Raw genomic sequence first — 20043 nt, forward strand, 5'->3', positions numbered from 1 at the left:
TTTTTTTTAGTCTCATAGCAATTTTTTAGATTAAATCAATACGTCAAAGACAATATAAAAAACTAAATGAATAAAAATATCAAACATGTCCAAAATGATCACTAAAAAACAACCCGCCTAAAAGATTTAGAGTTAAAAATACTAATCAAGTTTGTATAATCAAGTTGTTCAGTAATTTCTTTCTCAATCGATAACATAGTCAATCCATTCAATCTTTCTTGTGACATGGTTGATCGGATAAAAGTTTTGATGAGCTTTAACTTTGAGAAACTTCGCTCTGCACTTAAGTCAATGAACAATTTAATAAATAAATGACAAATAATTCAAATATAATCCACTTATTTTTTTATGGGAGCAATTCACTCACACCATCCCAATCTATCTATTTATTTACGTACTTATTGTCATATTACTGTTATTGCTACATAGAGATTCGAGAAAAAATATCATACAAATATATTATTAATCCTAAATTGTAATCGCATGATATGCTTGTAAATTTTTTGGTGCCACGCATACTAGATATCAAGTATTAACTACGGACACACACAAGTTTGCTACAGTTGTACTGTGCTGCAATAACATGAATAGAATACGTTCCACAAAAATCCAATCATCAGGGATCCTTTGTTAGAAGGTAAGTATGAAGCAGTTTAACCCTTTTCATATACATATGGAAACTACCAGGAAAGTAAATACAGAGGCAGACAAATAGCTCGTACGAAGAAAGAGAACTTGTCATACGTGGGACGAAACATAAAATATAAGCAAACAGAGACAACAAAGTCTGAGAAAGACTCGTGACCAAAATTTCGAGAAAAAATACTTTGAATTAAAACAGAAAATACATTACACATTGAAAGCCGGATAAGCATTACATCCACCAAAATTTCAGTCAAAAGCGTAGATTATATATACCACATAAAGCCCCGAAGAAAGTAAAAAACTACAATAAAAAATTAGAAGCCCGAACAAAGCAAATGCGAGAAAATAGACTTACAGCTCCTCTCGAGTCTTTCAATCAAACCTAGAGACGACGCAACGACTGGAGTCGATTAGGGCTTGTCTGGGCTAAACAAGTTCCATTTAATAAATACTTGGTTTTGGGCTTAACTAGTATTATATATAATAATTTTTTTTAAAATTTTTGGGCCCCAAAAAAGAAATGGGCCTGAGTCATTGGACTCATTTGCCTCTTAATAAGCACGGCCCTGCCTCTTCATTCCTTGCAAAAGAAATTCTTCTGGCGCTTCCCCGTTGCTCATTTCTTCGACGTTCTTGCGTAAGAATCATCAAGGCACGTTTGTATTCTCATTTTCTCATCACTTACGCTTCTTGCGTAAGAATCATCAAGGCACGTTTGTATTCTCATTTTCTCATCACTTACGCCCTAAGCATGCTGTAATATATGTATGTGTATGGTTGTTCTTCGATCTCTCACGTGGCTATGTTTTTTTGTGATGTTTTGACATGAAACTTGCATCGTGTGGTTTGTTACTCACGTTTTGATGTTTTGCGTCCGAGGGACTGTCGAGGGGTTGCTGAGTGCTGTTAAGATCGAGGTTATGATGTCTAAGGGTTGAGGTTGAGGTGTGATATAGTTTAGTCGGAGAATGATCGAACCTAGGCGGGATCGAGTGCTTGAGGTTTAGATATGTGGTTGAGGAACTCTATGCTGTGCAAGGGCATCCCGAGATCAGGAACAGATCACGAGGGGTCTGAATCACGGTCAAGGGTGGTTCGAACACAGCTAGGACAAGGCGGGGAGTCGCTTGAGCGTTGGGCGTGGGGTGATGTTCGGGTGCACTACATGAGGGGCCGGGGCTGCATGGGGCAGGGAGCTGATGTGGGTTCGGCCAGAGGGTTCTTAATGTGTTCTAGGGTGGGCCGATTCAGGGCTGGACCAATCGGTTTTGGGCTAGGGAGCAAAAATGGGAAGTAGTGCACTAGGGTTTGGAGGAATAAGAAGCCACAAAAATTCAGCAGTTGGATATATTAAAATTCGAAAGTTTAGGGGGATGATTTTTGAGGTTTTAGGACCTTTTTGATGTGTTTATGGGGTGGTAAAAAGTTTGGAAAAATTCTGTTAAGTTTCGAGTCGATTCGGGTTAAAACCGGGACCCTGGTCCAAGTTTTAAAACGAATCGTTTAAGTTATGAAATTAACTTGAGTTTACGTCTAGGAATGGTTTTAAATATGTTTTGGGATATTTTAAGGAGGTTGGTAAGCTTCGGGTCAATTTTAGAGGTCCAGGGGTAAAACGATAAATTTTGGGTTTCCAGGGGCAAAATGGTCATTTTGCACGCAGATTGAGATTTTGGTCCTGGCAGCGCCTTGAGTACAAATTTACTATATTTTAAATGTTTATGCATCATGATCATGATTTTTAAGATTTTATGAAAATATACGTTGACTGCTTGGATATAAAGAAAATTACATTTCTGTATGATTTTTATAAGTGATGTAAATGATGATGTTTTGAATGATGAGAATTAGTTGTGGCTATCGAAATATCTGTAAATGCATAAGACGTATATGTAAATGATGATGATGAGGCCTAGGCATAGTGGATGGGTTATCATGTCACTGATGTCCGACAGCCGACGGATACCGCGGTTCTATTTATGATGGATCTATCGTAAATGATGATGTACGATAGACAACTCTAATGAACTGAATTCACCAATGGAAATAATAAATAATAAATTATGAATGATGATTAACGATGAGCTGTTTTGACACGTCACGATTTCATATAACACGTTTACATTACGTTTTTAAAGATCATGAAAGATATGTTGAGTATGATATTTTTCACTGCTCTGTGCTATGTATAGGTATTTGTTATTTATGGTACAGGTGTGTTGAGTCTTTAGACTCACTAGGCGTGTGTGATGTAGGTGAGTTCGATATCGAGGGGACTGGAGGTGTTGAACTCTGAGTCGGCAGATCTGATGGGCGACACGACCCGAGGACCTCATGATTTTCTGTACATTTACGATTTTATGTTAGTGAGAGGATTTGAGCATTTTATACGCTATTGTACTTTACTGGTTGATGTTAGGATTTTTACTCGTTTTTGCTCCGTTATTGTGTTGGTAATTACTTATGATTATTTTTAAATGATTATTTTAAGTAGGACTGCATGCATGCAATTTATTTAAATGCTTAATTTCAAAATGTGAGCTTTTAAAAAAAAAATATTTCCGCACTTTTAAAACGGTAGACGTTACAAGAAAAATTAGCGGCTTGCATACAAAATCGACTGATTGGATTTAAGCGGAAAGGTAAGGGACGAAACTCTCTGTTCTTGTTAAGATAGTTTCAGGTTTGAGATTTAGATTGTTGCTTGACTTATTATTGTTCAACTAGTTATTATGAGAAGCAAAAACAATATTAGTTGTCTGAACTTTGTGTTGGTTGTGTGAATATGCTTCCTTCTCCCATGGGTATTCTACTACTTTTAATTAGATAATCTCATGTCCATGTATGAAAATCGCGCAACTTTGAAAGTTTTGTTTTATAATAGTAAGGTGGTGTAAATCATGGTTTTGCATAAGATAGCATAATTTATTTGTTCATTTATTGAAATCTGTTATGGATTGTTAAATCTTGTGTAACTTATAATTGAATGGAATACATGTTGAGATTTATAACTTTTAAAGCATTAGACTTAAATTTGATAAGGGTAAGACAGAATTGTTGTCGTGAGTTTTGCATATTTTGCTCGTTCCGTTTTCTTCCAGAAAACAAAATAAGCAAATAAATCTGGATATCTCTTGGAATTTATAAAGAAAACTCGTGCCTAGATGGAGCAGAGTGGAACAATTATGTATATAAATTTTGTTAGCGCATTTAGAGTATTTATGTCATTTAAAAATCTGGTAAAACAGATGAAAACCTGAATATTTAGCTTAAAATTTGAAGAACACATACGTTATCCTTAGTTTTCTCATCAACTCAAATGGATTTGAGACTATGTTAGAATAATGTCGTGTTTTTCATTTGGGTGTGTTGTCGAGTTGAAGTACGAAAATACTTGACATTATTCATGTTTGAGAAATTAGTGTTAGAGTAGATGCCCTGCAAGCCAACGGTTGGCTAGGGAATTTATTGACTCAAGTGTAATAAACAATCTTTATTTTAATATAATTTAACTTTTTATGGTCTTGTTATACTTTATCTGTATACCTATGCAAACAGCATAGATAAAGTCCTTGATTATGCTTTAATACAAATGAATCGTAATTTGATGTTGAAACTCGTTTGTAAATACTGCATATTCTAAATTCGTTCCTAGTCGATTCAGCCGTATAAAACAGGGATAAAGGTCGCTTGAGCTCGAGACTAGCATATGTGATGTTGTGTACTGCGTTTCTTGGTAAGGGGATGGAGATGTCCAAACATGCAGATGGGTAGTCATATGGTGATTATACCGAACAACCCTCCCTCGGACTTTCCAAGTGGTTATCATTCATCGAGAGGATAAGTCCGTGGTTATGATTGTACACCCTTAGTCATTACGACCCAGGACAACACTGAGGCTTTATATGCTAGGGCTGTGCTTTGACTTGTTTACCGGCTCCAGGAGAGATATCAGGTGGCGAGGTTGGGTACAGTTGCAACACATATAGGAGCCAGTGCAATGTAGTCGGGGATTCACCGCTCACCTGCGGGTATGGATATCCTATGTGATCTATGAAATAATAGTGCATGGAATCTCTAGCCAGAGTATGAGATGTATGTTGGAGAAGGAGTTCTCCAATAGTACACGCGATGCCACTATTATAGTTGTCACATAGTTATCGAATTATTATGCAACCCTCGATGAACCAATGGTTGCAGATTCGATCGGGATATATGAGATGAAGGGACCGTACTGTACATTAATCATAATCAACTGGTTCTTGCAGGCACTATCAGTGATACCTAGGGGATCATGGGGCGATGCTACTAGACGCTCTTACCATGATCCGATGGGTGCAATCGGAAATGAGTTCTGACATTCTTAATCAAGGTGTTGATGAAAAGAATGGGGCTAACTAGGGTAAGCCCGAATAAGAATAAATATTATTCTGAATCACAAAGAGTTGTGAACCCACGGCTAGCTGTATCCCTGAACCATTGAGGGTCACACAAGTACTGGATCATTTGTTCCCGTTGAGAGAATAAATTTAAGGAGTTGAATTTATGATAATTAAATTTTGAGAAAATAAATTCAAGAAGTTGAATTTATGATATAGTAAATTCAAGAAGTTGAATTTATGAAATTTGGAGAGAATAAATTCAAGGAGTTGAATTTATAAAATTTGATAATTTAATTTATTAGACTCAAAAGTTGGGTTTATTAAATATTAAATTTTGGAGGTGATAAATTCAAAGAGTTTAATTTATAATTTAAATATTAAATTCAAATGTTGAATTTATAGTTGATTTAATTTATTAAGCTCAAAAGTTGAGTTTATTAAATATTAAATCAAATATAGTGATAGTATGTTTAATGGGCTTGTATGAGTACAAATCCAACATATTAAATAATTAAAGTTATTAATGGACTTTGATTAATTATTTAAACTAGTTGGACTAGCCCAATTAATTAATCAAGCCCATTAATGTTAATTGTGGAATTTAGGTCAAGCTATTGTTTGCCTCCATTCTTCCAATGGTGATTCACGTGAGTTTCACAAAAATTCCTCCAAAATATTTTTGGCCATTTTTCAAGGAAAAGAAATTTGAGTCTATCTCAAATTTTGATCTCAACGTAGAAATTTCTTCCAAATTTTCTAGTGCAATTTGGAAGAGGAACAAGAGATATAGTCATGGAGGGAATTCACCAAGAGCTATCTCCGCTAATCCCGGAATAGTTGGAGCCGTGTGAATCGTTCACCAAAGATATAACTCTAACGCCCTATGAATATTTATGATAAAATCATACGAGCGCCCAAATCAAAACATATTTTGATTGTCAAAACAAAATAAAATTTTTTAAACTTTCGCTGTGTTTGGTCGTGTAGAAAACCGAGATCCAACAATTAGATGACTAGTTTGAGTTATTTTCATATTTGGTATCGTATCGGGATTGAATAAATATTTTTGACGATGTTGGTTTACAAAAAAATGAAACATGCACGGGAGATCTTGCAATACCAACTTACATATAATTCAATATACATAATTCTGAAATTATATATACATATAAATATATAACATCGTCAAAAATATTTATTCAATCCCGATACGATACCGAATAGGAAAATAACTCTGACTTACATATAATTCAATATACATAATTCTGAAATTATATATGTGTATATATATATATATATATATATATATATTTATATGTGTGTGTATGTGTGTGTGTTGGTTTGCTATTGGGAGTTAATTTATTTATTACTAAAGTCCGCATCTCTAGTTGAAGCAGTAATATTAGCTGCTGATAGAAATAGATGTTAGTTGCAGACTTGACCTTGATTTCAACAAGTTAACAATCTTAACTTCTGGTAAAGTAGCTCTTTCCTCTTTTCAACATGTTTTTTTTTGTTCTTTTTTTTAAGTACTGCTTCCACTGAAGACTGAAGCTATAACATTTTGGTGGAACTTTTCCAATACACTAACCATATGTATTTTCTCAATTCTAAAGTTAAGCTGTTTCTTGATTATGGTTGTTAATTTTGACTGATGCAACCCGGGCGAAACGGACGAGTCGGGTCAGGAACTCTGCCGGGTAAACTATCAGGATATTGAAGAAAATAGGAGTTAGACGCTGGGCTTGGATCATAACTTCTCGAGCTCCTTGAAGGATCTGTGAATAAGAAAATAACCACGTGAATGGGCGCCGGAGGGGAGTCCGGCGTGGCCACTCCGATGCTTAAGCCAACAGGGTACTTAAGCAATAAAACCAATGTAGCCAAGTGATGGCTGTGATGATTGGTGTGTAGTAAATGAGAGTATTAAATGTGAATCAGTATCTCAAAGATAGTAAATGCAAGTAAAGAACCTGATATTTATAGTAGAGGATACAATGATGACCTCGTTCTTCGTGTGAGAGCATTAATTATAATAGGGTGGCTGATTATACCCTATTGTTCTGACATGTCAAATCGCATACTTGTCACATCCAGGCCACTTGATTTATTGACCACTTGTAATAATGTCAGAGATAAATCGGCTATAAACACTGTTGATTGGCGGCATTAAATACTTCACTCATATCGAAGTGATCAGGGTGAAGTATTCCTTGGGATTTCTTATAAGAACATAAATGTATAACTTCTCAGGGAGGTTCTGCTTCGGGTGCTCTCGTGGCCTGGCCTCTGATTGGCCGGCCCTTCCGTGGGTTCTTCCAGCCACTTTCTCGTTATCCCGGGTAATTTCATGACTCGGGTGCCGATCCGTCCGATTACTTTATTGGTATGGTCAGAACCTCTTATTCTCCTACCCGGGCATTAACCATGGATATTATCCATAACCCGGGATATCTCGGGGCATCATCACTCCTAACTTAATTAGTCGAGCTAGAGTCCACTCGTTGTCCCGATTAGTCTCGTCGTGTGCCCGGTCAGGAAAATTGTTTGCTTACTCCCTTATTATTATTTTTTAGGCTGATCGTAGTATATGGACACGTGGATTATAGCTGACATAGGCCGTAGGATTTGTCAGAGACTCTTCTTTTTCCAAGAGAATGAATCATTATGACGCATTGATTCCTGGACCTGTCTTTTCGAATATCTTCTCGTCTGTATGAATATCTTTGCACTATTTCCGATGGATATCTGAGCCGTTGGGTCCATTATGGATTAATGGTGTGGATTGGCTTCACTCTCCTATATATATAACAACCATTCCTTTGTTTAATGACACCAACATTTATCTTCTAGAGAATACAATGGCAGGTGCAAGCGGCTCCAACACTCCTGATATGGCGGAAGAATTCATGAAAATAGCCCGGGAGAAACGAAAACTGGAACTGGAGGATGAAGTCTTCCATAAAATTATCCACTACTGGGAAAAGCTTCAGAGATTGAAGTTTCTTTACGAGACTGGGGAAGCTAATACTCCTAGACTGGTGGTAAAGCTGAATGAGTATCGGGAACGTCTGCACGTTTCTGAGACAGCTGATCTTTTCAAGGACGATTATGTCTACGAGCTGATGCTCTACAAGGAAAGGAAAATTCTGACGGACATTGTCGAATCCGACAGCTTCCTCAAATCGTCTACTGGAGAAGTAAATGGCTGGATGACCCTGTGGATGATGTTTTTAGAGGAAGCATATTATGATGTAGTCCGCAAGAATTTCTTTTTCTGAATAAAAGTTATTTTTGTTTTATATCTCCGTTACTTTCCCAGCACCCTTTCCGGAATAAAAATGCTTGTCCATTTCTAATTCTGTCGGGAATTTCAGTTTTTCTAGATATTGTATTTGTACTAGGAACTGAATAAAATAAATCTCCCTAACTGAGATGCCGGGAGCTAAAATTCCTCGTGCTATAAGATGACGGGGCCTCAAACCTCCCGGGCTATGATGTAGAATCATAATGACGCATGCATCAATATTAAATTCCTGTCGAAAAACGTTCCATATTTCGAGATGGATAAGGATGATGCTTCGATAACCGTGAACGTCTTCTCGTCTTACTTGATACCATTTACGAGGTGCATCCATTAAATGTCATGTGCCTATAAATAAGAGAATAGAAATGAAAGGTGAACATCAGTTCAACATGTCTTCAAGTGACTCCACTAATTGCAGTAGCACACACGTCTTAGTAACCAACGCAATGCGTCCTCATCTGGAGGATTTGAAGAAGACGATTGAAGAATTAATTTGGGTGAAGGTCATGTATACCTGGTACAAGGTTCAAGACCTGAATGATACCTACCGGAACGGTTTGGCTCCTACTCGAGCACAAAGAGCAAGAGCAAGGAAGTACACCCGGGAATTTGAAGTGGGTAGAGTTACAGATCTGGCTATCGACCAGGTTCTGTTACACATGATGCTGTGGAAAGAATGACATCAATTGGAAAAGATCTTAACTGCTGAGTCCTTCATCAATCTTCGGATTCATGAATTGACCGACTGGCTAACTGAATGGAAAATTTCTGTATCTTCAATAATGGATAATGTAACAGTTTGCCGAATCTTTCTTTAATAATAAACAATTATTAATTATCGTGTCTTATGTTTCTTTATCTCCTGCACGCAAATAGGTACAAATAACCAATAAACAATAGTATCCTGGTCTCGAAATCAAATGTCGGGTCTTCGTACCATCCGGGCTTATAAGAATATACCGGCCTCACATTATTCGAGACTGTAGATAATGCCGGGACCTTGCGTTTCCCGGGCTAATATGCTTCGTTGGTTAGTGTAACCGGTCAATCCATGAGGATTATTATGATGCATGCTTATTTATGTCGACGACAATCGTTTCATATTCCAAGGTTATAACACCTAGATATTCGTGTACGTCTTTCCAGTCTGCTCTGCTCTATATTCAAGACTAATCCTGACCGTTTATGTATTCAGTCAATGATGGTGATCAACTTTCCTTTTGGGTAAATAGGAAGGCGCTTCGACTGCCTAGGGCCTCTTTACCTTCTTCAACATTAAATGTCACCTTCCTATAAATAAGACGATATGGATGAAATGAGTATCAGTTCATCATGTCGAGCTCAAGTGATTCCAGTGTCTGCAGCAGTACAGTCTCTTCCATTGGTGCACATAGCCAAATACCAGCCGAGCTACGTCCTTACGTGGAGAATCTAAAAAGAACTGTCGAAGAGTACATCGAAGTAAAGGTTATGTCCACTTGGTACAAGATTCAAGATATTACCATCGCTTACCAGAATGTCCTGGCTCTTACTCGTGCACAGAGAGCAGTGGCGAGGAAATATAGGCGAGAGCTTGAAATAGCTCGAACTGCAGACCTAGCCACCGACCAAGCTCTGTTGCATGCTATGCTGTGGAAGGAGTGGCATCATTTGAACAAGATTTCAACCGCCGAGTCCTTCACCAATCTCTACTTTCAAGAGTTGACTGATTGGATGAATGAATGGCAGGATTATGTATCTTCTAGAATAGCTGTAATACGACGCGGACCATTTCCTTAATAAAAATTTTAATGTATCTTGCTACTTTATATCTTTTGTGAACAAGCCGGCATAGATTAAGAATCAATAAACAAGAAAACCATAAGCTATTAATTGATCGCAGGGTCCTCGTGCCACCCGCGCTTAAGATAATACGCCGAGGCTTCGTACCACCCGGGCTTAGGATAATACGCCGGGGCTTAGCCTTCCCTGATTACCCTTTTCATTATGTCGAACTCCACATCTAAGCCCCGGCGTATTATCCTAAGCCCCGGCGTATTATCCGCGCTTAAGATAATCGCAGGAACTGTCCGTATTCCGAGCAAGTGAATGACTATAATTTCTCGATTTGTGCTTACGTCTTTTCAAATATCCCGCCCAATGATGCCGCTCAATCTCCGAGGCTGATCTGGTCCGTTCGATCTGCTTTAGATCAACGATATAGATCACCCTCTTCCCCTATATATAGTATATGACTGGTTTTCAAAATTCACTTGCAAATTCCCTTGTAGCGAAGCTCTGCCAAATTCTTTTCTCGAGCTTTTCCGTCACGTGGGTGTTATTCCGGCGATCTTTCCGTTCATCGACAACCGGTCACCATCTCCATTTCTTCCTAGTAAGTCTCTTTTCCTCATTTACCCTTTTCATTATGTCGAACTCCACATCTTCTACGTCCGGCAAAAATGTCAGGGGCCGATCGAAGGATAACTCCCCGACCCTTTCTGAGACCTCCGTTCGCCTTCCAGTAGGCATTCCCATTTCCCATTCTCGACCCCTTAAAAAATTCAAAACTTCTTCTTCTCGACCTGCTGGTACCCAAGGCAAGGGAAAAGAGAAGGCCACAAGTCTCCCATGGTTTTCCACTGTGACTTCTACCCTTCGCCCGGGTAGTATAGAGGAGTTGAAATCTTTGGGCTCCATCCCTTCTACTTATGACATCAAAATTCCCGGACCGAATGATCACCCAGATACCCCTCCCCCCGGCTATCATGCTTTCTTTCTTGAGCAGCTCAAGAGTGGTCTACGCTTCCCGATACACCACTTCTTTGAAGGAGTTGCCCGATTTTTCAGCCTTCCCCTCAATCACCTCCACCCTAACGCTTTTCGTATTATGGCTGCTACTTTTGAACTGTTTCGTATGAAACAGCTTCTCATCAATTCTTCAATTTTTCATTATTTTTATTCTTGCCGGCTAAATGATGGGGTCTTTTCTTTTATGGCCCGGATGCATTACCGGTTCTTGACTGATATCCCTTCCTCTCTGAAGGGATGGAAGACAAAATTTTTCTTTCTTCAATTCCCGACTCTCCCTACCACTGCCTTGGGCTTTCTTTCTGCTATGCCTTCCCAACCCGAGCTTCCCCGGGATTACAAAATCCTCCCTCCCTTTATCCAAGCCTGGGGGGCCCTAGAAAAAAAATCTTATCTTTCCTCTGTGTTGATCGGGGGGGACAACTTGATTCATTATGGGATTGGGTCCCGGCCTGAAGACCCCGTGGACAAGATAATAGATGAGTTCAATCACCCCGGGTCGCAGGCTGGTAAAGTATTATCTTACCATTATTTTCCTTTATGTATCCTTCACTTGCTTGGTCATCTGACATGCTGTTTTTGTAATGCAGCCGAAGACATGATCAGGGCGGGTTTCCAGGAGGCCGCGGCTAAGAGAAAAGCCGAACAAAAAAGAGCTCGGGCTGAGAAAAAAGCTCGGAAAACTCAAGAGGAGGAAGAACGCCAAGCCCGGGCATTGGCTGAAGCCCGGGAAACTGAAGGACAGGGGGACGAAGCAGAAATGATGGTTCGTGAGGAACCCATTCTTCCCCAGGAAGAATCCGCCGTCCCAGCTACCGAAGAGGATCCAGCTCCTCTTAATCAACGAAAGAGGAAAGCCATCCAGGAACCGGTGGTGGCAGTAGAGGATGACGTCGAGGAGGTCTTCCGGTCTCCTCCTATGACAGGTTCTTCTACCGGGCCCTCTGGGGGAAGGCCTTGGGTTATCCCCAACATCTTCGGGGAAGATATTAGTGCGGACCTTCTTAAAATGATCCGGGGCCTTCTTCGTCCTGACGAGGTGGCACACCTTCAGGGACTCCATCCCAACATGCTTCTCTGCGAAGGAACGTCCCGGGTTTTTTCTGTAAGTTCAGGAAATTGTAACCCCCCCCTCTTTCTTCTCTCCCTTTCTTTCTCTTTTCTCGCTTTATCCCCAAGTTTGAACAATATTCAGGGACTGCAGATCCTCGTACATTCTTACGAGCGAGTAGCTAACGTAGCTAAAGGGGCCAATGCTCGGGCTACCTCGGCCCAGGAGACGCATGCTAAACTCCGAGAGGAGGTGGGCCGTTTGAGCGAGCTTCACGAGCATGTGTTGGCTCGGGAGAGGGCTGTCTGGGAGCAACAAATGGATTTGATACGGGCGGAGCTGACAGTGGCCCGAGCAGAGACACAAGCGTTAAGGGAGGAAGCCGAGTCCTCCCGTGCTCGAGCTGATGGTCTCCAGGCTGCCGTATCCCTTCTTAAGACTGCTCAGGAGGAGCAGATGACCAACTTTTTAAAATCTCCTGTGTTTAAGCTGATGTTGGCTAAGAAAGTCTTCCCGTACTTTGAACAGGGCTTCAACAAGTGCCTGGAACAATTCGAGGAGGCGGGTTTGGTCCCCCAGCTGACCAGGAAGATTTTCCAGATTTAGAGAAAGCAGCAGCCTCTCTCCCAGACGAGGAGGAGGAGCAGAACAAGGAGCAGGATCCCAAATAAAACTAGTTTTTTTTTTTTTGTTTTGCTCCCGGGTTCCGGGCACTCTGTAAATATCTTCTTTGTTAATGAGATCTCTTCATCGCATTTGATAACGGCTTCCCCGATATTCCTATATTTGAAAGTATAACCGGGGTACGGGTCCATCGGGCCAGGGTACGGGTCCCTGGACTTGAAAGTATAACCGGGGTACGGGTCCACCGGGCCAGGGTACGGGTCCCTGGACTTGAAAGTATAACCAGGGTACGGGTCCACCGGGCCAGGGTACGGGTCCCTGGACTTGAAAGTATAACCGGGGTACGGGTCCACCGGGCCAGGGTACGGGTCCCTGGACTTGAAAGTATAACCGGGGTACGGGTCCACCGGGCCAGTGTACGGGTCCCTGAACTTGAAATTATTTGAACGCTTTCTCGAACAATCTTTTTATTTGATGTAGAAATCAGTAGATACAAGTATTTTCTACACATAATATCTCTTTAAATGAAAAGCGTTCCATGGCCTCTCGAGAGTTTGTCCCAGAGAATCTTCAAGATCATAAGCTGCACCAGAACTGATTCTTTGAATTATTTTGAAGGGTCCTTCCCATTTTGCTTCCAATTTCCCTACATCGCCCACCGGTTTCACCTTTTTCATGACCAAGTCCCCCTATCTGAAAGTTTCGCGCCCGACATTCTTATTATAGGATTTCATTACCCGGCTACGATAAGCTTCCATTCGAATGTTAGCTATGTCTCGCCTTTCTTCAACCAGATCAAGTTCAATGGCCCAGGACTGATCATTGTGATTTGGGTAGGACTCTATCCGAATAGAAGATTGCCCGATCTCCACTGGCAGGACTGCTTCTGACCCATAGACAAGGCTATAGGGTGTTTCCCGAGTAGATGATCGAGGAGTAGTTCGGTAAGCCCATAAGACACTTTGCAATTCCTCCACCCAATCTTTTCCTTTCCCGTGGAGCCGGGCCTTCAGTGCTTGCACGAGGATCCTGTTAGTTACTTCCGTCTGGCCATTAGCCTGAGGGTAGGCTACTGAGGTGAAGGATTGAATAATCTTCATTTCATGACACCAGGAGGTGATCTTTTTTCCCTGGAATTGTCTTCCATTGTCGGAAATTAGCTTCCTAGGGATGCCGTATCTGCAAACAATGCTTTTCCAAAGAAATTTCATAACTTCGTCTTCAGTAATCCTGGCTAATGGCTCAGCTTCCACCCACTTGGAGAAATAATCAATAGCCACTAGAAGAAATCTTTTTTGTGCCCGGGCCATGGGGAAGGGACCCACTATATCTAGACCCCATTGATCAAAAGGGCATGAGGCGGAGATTGGTTGCATACTTGCAGTTGGGCGATGGTGAAGATTGGAATGGTGTTGGCAACCCTGACATTTTCGGACTAGTCTGGCGGCATCTTGATCCATCCGGGGCCACCAAAATCCTGCTAATAGGGCTTTCCGAGACAGGGCCATCCCTCCCAAGTGTTCTCCACAGCATCCTTCATGAATTTCCCGGAGGATGTACTCTACTTCACTTTCTGAGATACATTTCAATAGAGGACCCAGGTATGATTGCCTGTAAAGAGTGTTGTTCAATAGAGTGAACCTGGGTGCTTGCTTCTTTACCTTTAAAGCTTGAACTCGGTCAATCGGAAGCTTGGCGTGGACTATGTATTCAATCAGGGGAGTCATCCATGAATTTATTTGGGTAGGTGGTGCCTCATCAACAGATAGTACCAATCAGGTAAAACACATAATTTCCCGGGTACTTACTTCGGACATAGAAGCAGCTAACTTGGCCAGACTATCAGCTTCCTCATTCTCTCCCCGGGGTATTTGTTCGATGCTCCAGTCGGTAAAAGTGGCAGCTCGGGCTGTTATGAGTTTCAAGTATTTGAGCATTTTTCATCTTTGGCCTCGTAAGAACCCTTAATTTGTTGTGCCACTAACTAAGAATCAGAGTAAATAATTACTCGGGAGGCTCCAACTTCTTGGGCGGCTTGTAATCCTGACAAAACAGCTTCATATTCAGCTTCGTTATTTGTAACCCGGGAATCGATTCTCAGGGCCAATTTTATCTTTTCCCCGAACGGGGCTACTATGACCACTCCAACTCCGCATCCGGATAGATTTGAAGCGCCATCAACGAAGACTCTCCATAACTCCTCCTCTGTCGGTTGGATCATTTCTATCAAGAAATCTGTCAGAGCCTGAGCTTTGATAGCGGTCCGGGGTTGATACTCGATGTCGTATTCCCCCCAGCTCTATTGTCCATTTCACCATTCTTCCTGAGACTTCCGAATGTGTCATTATTCTTCCGAGTGGGGAATTGGTGAGGACCACTATCGGATGAGACAAAAAGTATGGCCTTAATTTTCGGGCAGTCATTACCAAGGCTAGAGCTATTTTTTCCATTTCACTATATTTCAACTCTGCTCATCGGAGGGCGTGACTAACATAATACACGGGCCTCTAATCTGTCCCTTCTTTCTTGATGAGAACAGAACTGACAGCATGTTCAGTGGCAGACAAATAAATCCACAACTTTTCCCCCGGCTCCGGCTTTACCAAAACAGGTAACTCGGATAAGTGTTTTTTCAAGTCTTGGAAAGCTTGCTCGCACCCTTTATTCCAACCAAACTTCTGGGCCTTTCTGAGGACTTGAAAAAAAGGATAACTCCGGTGAGCAAATCGAGATATGAATCGGGACAAAGCAGCAATCCTCCCGGTCAATTTCTGTACATCCCGAGTAGATTGAGGGGAGGGCATGTCAATCACAGCTTTTATCTTTTCCGGGTTGACTTAAATTCCTCTGTCTGTAACCATGAAACCCAGAAACTTTCCACTCTTGACCCCGAACACACATTTGGCCGGGTTGAGCTTAATCTCATACTTTTCCAACGTGGCAAAAGTTTCTGTCAAATCATCAATAAAACAAGACATTTCTCGAGTCTTAATCAAGATATCATCCTCATATACCTCAATATTCCTGCCTATCTGCTTTTGGAAGACTTGACTCATGAGGCGTTGGTATGTGGCCCCGGCATTTTTTAATCCAAATGGCATGACCACATAGCAAAAGGTGCCGCCCAGAGGTGATGAAGCTGACCTTATCTTGATCTTCTCGGGCCATGGGGATTTGGTGATAACCCTGATATGCATCCATGAAACTTAGTAACTCAAAGCCGGAAGTTGAATCCACCAACTGATCGATTCGAGGAAGTGGATAACAATCCTTCGGGCAAGCTTTGTTCAGATCCCGGAAATCTACACACATCCTCCACTTCCCTGTGGCTTTAGGAACAAGGACCACATTAGAGAGCCATGTGGGAAATTGGACTTCCCTGATGTGGCCGGCTCCCAACATTTCCTTCACCTGCCCTTCTATGATTTTGTCTTTTTCGGGCCCGAAGTGCCTCTTCTTCTGTTTTATAGGTCGAGATCCGGGGATGATGTTTAGTTTGTGCTCGGCTACTTTGGGTGATATTCCCACAAGTTCCTGTTGGGACCATGCAAAAATAGAGATATTAGTTCTTAAACAGGCTAGGAGTTTTACCCGGGTGGAGTCTTCCAGGTCTCGGGCCACTCGGATACTTTTTCCTGGTTTTATTTCGACCACCTCTTGCTCGTCCTCTGCCACAAAATTTACTTCATTCCCTTCTACCTCCTTTGCTCCCTGAGCCACTTTCTTTCCCCTGTCCTCCCTTCTTGCCCTTTTCTGATCTACTCGGATTGTTTCACCATAGCATTTCCGGGATGAGGGTTGGTCTCCTTTAACCTCTCCCACCTGCCCTCGTATCGGGAACTTGATCTTCTGGTGATAAGTGGAGGCTACAGCTCTCATCTCGTTCATAGCTGGCCTTCCAAGGATTACGTTATACGAAGATGGGGCATCTACTATGGTGAAAACTGTCATAACTGTCTTTCTCAAATCTCCACTTCCAAGTGTTAGGGGTAAAGTGATTTCCCCTTCAGGGTATACAGCATGACCGGCAAAGCCGAACAGAGCAGTCGCAACTACTTCCAGCGGATACTCATGTAAATCCATCTGGACCAGGGCTTCCTTGAAAATAACATTAACAGAACTCCCATTATCCACAAAAACTCTCAACAAGTCATAATTAGCGACCCGGGCCTGAATAACCAGAGCATCATTATGAGGTAGGCTGACTCCTCTGAGGTCTTCTGGGCCAAAACTAATAACCGGCTCACTTCGATCCCTCCCATCAACTTCTAAGCACACTCTTCTACCCCTTGCTTTCCTGGCTCGGTTGGAATCACCATCAGTAGATCCTCCCGAAATCATTTTGATCACTCCCCGGATAGGGGGAAGGTCTTTTCGTTCCACTTGTCTGCTTTTTTCTTCCCGAGAGTTCCCTTCTGTTCTCCTGCTTCCACTGGGGATAGCCGATCTCCTAGGAACATTCGGTCCAGGTCGTCGCGATACCCAGGGCGGCGACCTGGGCTCCTCCCGAGTAGGGCGAGATTCCGGCTCAGTATGCTTCTTAAATCCCTTCCTTAGGGATCGGCATTCATTCGTGTTGTGGAAGCATTCTTTATGTAGGGTGCAATATCTGACCTTCTCTGATCGGACCGGCCGGACTGTGAGATTAGGGAGTGGAGCCACATCCGAGCTGCATTCTTGAACTTCCATACCCCGGGCATTTCTCAAGGGAACATGAGAAAGATGCCCGGAACCATTCCTCTTGTTACTTCTTTCCTCAGGCTTGACAGCCCGGTCTCCCCTTGCTCTCTTCAATGCTTCTCTCTTCTGGTGCTGGGCTTCTTCCATATTGATGTACTTTTCTGCTCGGGACAAAAGATCTTCGAAATCTCCGGGTAGTTTTTTGGTGAGGGAGCGGAAGAAATCCCCTTCTTGCAATCCTTGCGTGAAAGCAGTAGTTTTCGTCTCGGGGGCGCAAGCAGGCACGTCTAAGGCTACTCGGTTGAATCTTTTGATATAAGCTCTTAGAGTTTCCTCCGGGCGCTCCTTTACCTCGAATAGGCTAAATGCGGTTCTTTTATATTTCTTGCTACTGCTAAACTGATGTAAGAACACCTTCTGAAAATCTTCGAAAGAAAGAATACTCTGAGGAGCTAAACCCTCGAACCACCTTTGAGCCGAGTCAATCAGAGTGGTTAGAAACACTTTGCATTTAATTTGGTCCCCATAACAATGCAACATAGCCATGTTTTCAAAACGAGCGAGGTGCTCTTCGGGGTCAGAACTCCCATCGTAGTCCTTGATTTTAGCCGAGTTGAAATGCCCGGGTAATGGTTCCCGAACAATGATGTCAGAAAATGGGCAACCTTTCGTAACTGGAGTGCTGCCTTTAGAACCAACATGCCCTTCTAACACTTTCACTTTTTTCCTCAATTCTTCCAATTCTTCCGCAACAGTGGGAGACTTAGAACCCGCGCTCAATTCCCCCTCCTCTTCCCTTCTCTCTTCCCTTCGCGGCTGTTCATGTTGTTGCTCGGGATGACTGGCATGGTGAGAAGTGGCCTTCTTTGCCGTGGCCATCTAACAGCATCAGTTATAATCTTCTGTAACTCCTCGGGGGTTAAATGAATGGTAGGCTGAGGACCATTAGGGGGAGGACCATCAAGCACCAGAGATACGAGTGTTGTTTTCTCCTTGAACATGAGTGTTGTTTTGATTTGTTGTTCTTCTGGTAGGAGCCATATCAACGTCTTAGAACTCAGAATTTCCCACAGACGGCGCCAATGATGCAACCCGGGCAAAACGGACGAGTCGGGTTAGAAACTCTGCCGGGTAAACTATCAGGATATTGAAGGAAATAGGAGTTAGACGCTGGGCTTGGATCGTAACTTCTCGAGCTCCTTGAAGGATCTGTGAATAAGAAAATAACCACGTGAATGGGCGCCGGAGGGGAGTCCGGCGTGGCCACTCTGATGCTTAAGTCAGCAGGGTACTTAAGCAATAAAACCAATGTAGCCAAGTGATGGCTGTGATGATTGGTGTGTAGTAAATGAGAGTATTAAATGTGAATCAATATCTCAAAGATAGTAAATGCAAGTAAAGAACCTGATATTTATAGTAGAGGATACAATGATGACCTCGTTCTTCGTGTGAGAGTATTAATTATAATAGGGTGGCTGATTGTACCATATTGTTCTGACATGTCAAATCGCACACTTGTCACATCCAGGCCACTTGATTTATTGACCACTTGTAATAATGTCAGAGATAAATCGGCTATAAACACTGTTGATCGGCGGCATTAAATACTTCACTCATATCGAAGTGATCAGGGTGAAGTATTCCTCGGGATTTCTTATAAGAACATAAATGTATAACTTCTCAGGGAGGTTCTGCTTCGGGTGCTCTCGTGGCCTGGCCTCTGATTGACCGGCCCTTCCGTGGGTTCTTCCAGCCACTTTCTCGTTATCCCGGGTAATTTCATGACTCGGGTGCCGATCCGTCCGATTACTTTATTGGTATGGTCAGAACCTTTTATTCTCCTGACCCGGGGATTAACCATGGATATTATCCATAACCCGGGATATCTCGGGGCATCATCACTGACCATATCACTCTATTTGCATAAGTGAAGATCACATGAAATTTAGTAGAAGAAGGTGAATTGATTGATGATGCGAACCTATGTTAGATGTCTAAGCAACTCCTTTATGATTGTGCACTGAATAATTGCTGCATAAACAGTTTTAACGTGGAAACTTTGACATTTAATTCATTTATTCTAATTACACATCATTTATTCCTCCCTCTTGTGTTGGAGAAGTTGACCGTCAAGGAGCACCATCTAGAAGAGAGGTTGGCCATGGAATGCTTGCGGAGAGAGCTCTGGAACCTATATTACCTTCAGAATATCACTTCCCTTAGACTATTCGTATTGAGAGTACTGTCACGGAAAGCTATGGCTATTCAATGTAGCACATTTCATTGGTCGGTTTGGTGAACGATTATTTCTTCTTATCTTCTTTATGCCTCAAATTTTTTCTCATAAAACCAGATGGCGATTGCTAGTGAGAAACGAGGCTGAAAGACGTAATGTTCACGAGTCATTCCATGCATTATTGATAGTATATTTGATTCCATAAAAGCTACTTCCAAGGAAAAATACTAATTCCAAAAAATGTGGAATATCATATTGTTTACCTTGTTTCCATGGGTTTGGCTTAGCTCTACAAGATGCTGGCGTTCCAGTCAAGAGTTCCAAGCAG

At 41.9% G+C, this 20043-nt stretch overlaps 1 protein-coding gene across 1 annotated transcript; it reads right to left on the bottom strand.

Annotated features, from left to right (window-relative positions):
* Window positions 1-15814: 15814 nt before the first annotated feature.
* On the bottom strand, window positions 15815-18358 carry LOC142504944 (uncharacterized). Its single transcript, XM_075617783.1, has one exon. It carries the CDS (start codon window positions 18356-18358, stop codon window positions 15815-15817), a length of 2544 nt encoding a protein of 847 aa, XP_075473898.1.
* Between the last annotated feature and the right edge of the window lie 1685 nt (window positions 18359-20043).

The sequence above is a fragment of the Primulina tabacum genome, chromosome 10 (genome assembly GCF_025594145.1).
Source record: "Primulina tabacum isolate GXHZ01 chromosome 10, ASM2559414v2, whole genome shotgun sequence".
In the NCBI taxonomy this organism is placed as follows: Eukaryota; Viridiplantae; Streptophyta; class Magnoliopsida; order Lamiales; family Gesneriaceae; genus Primulina; species Primulina tabacum.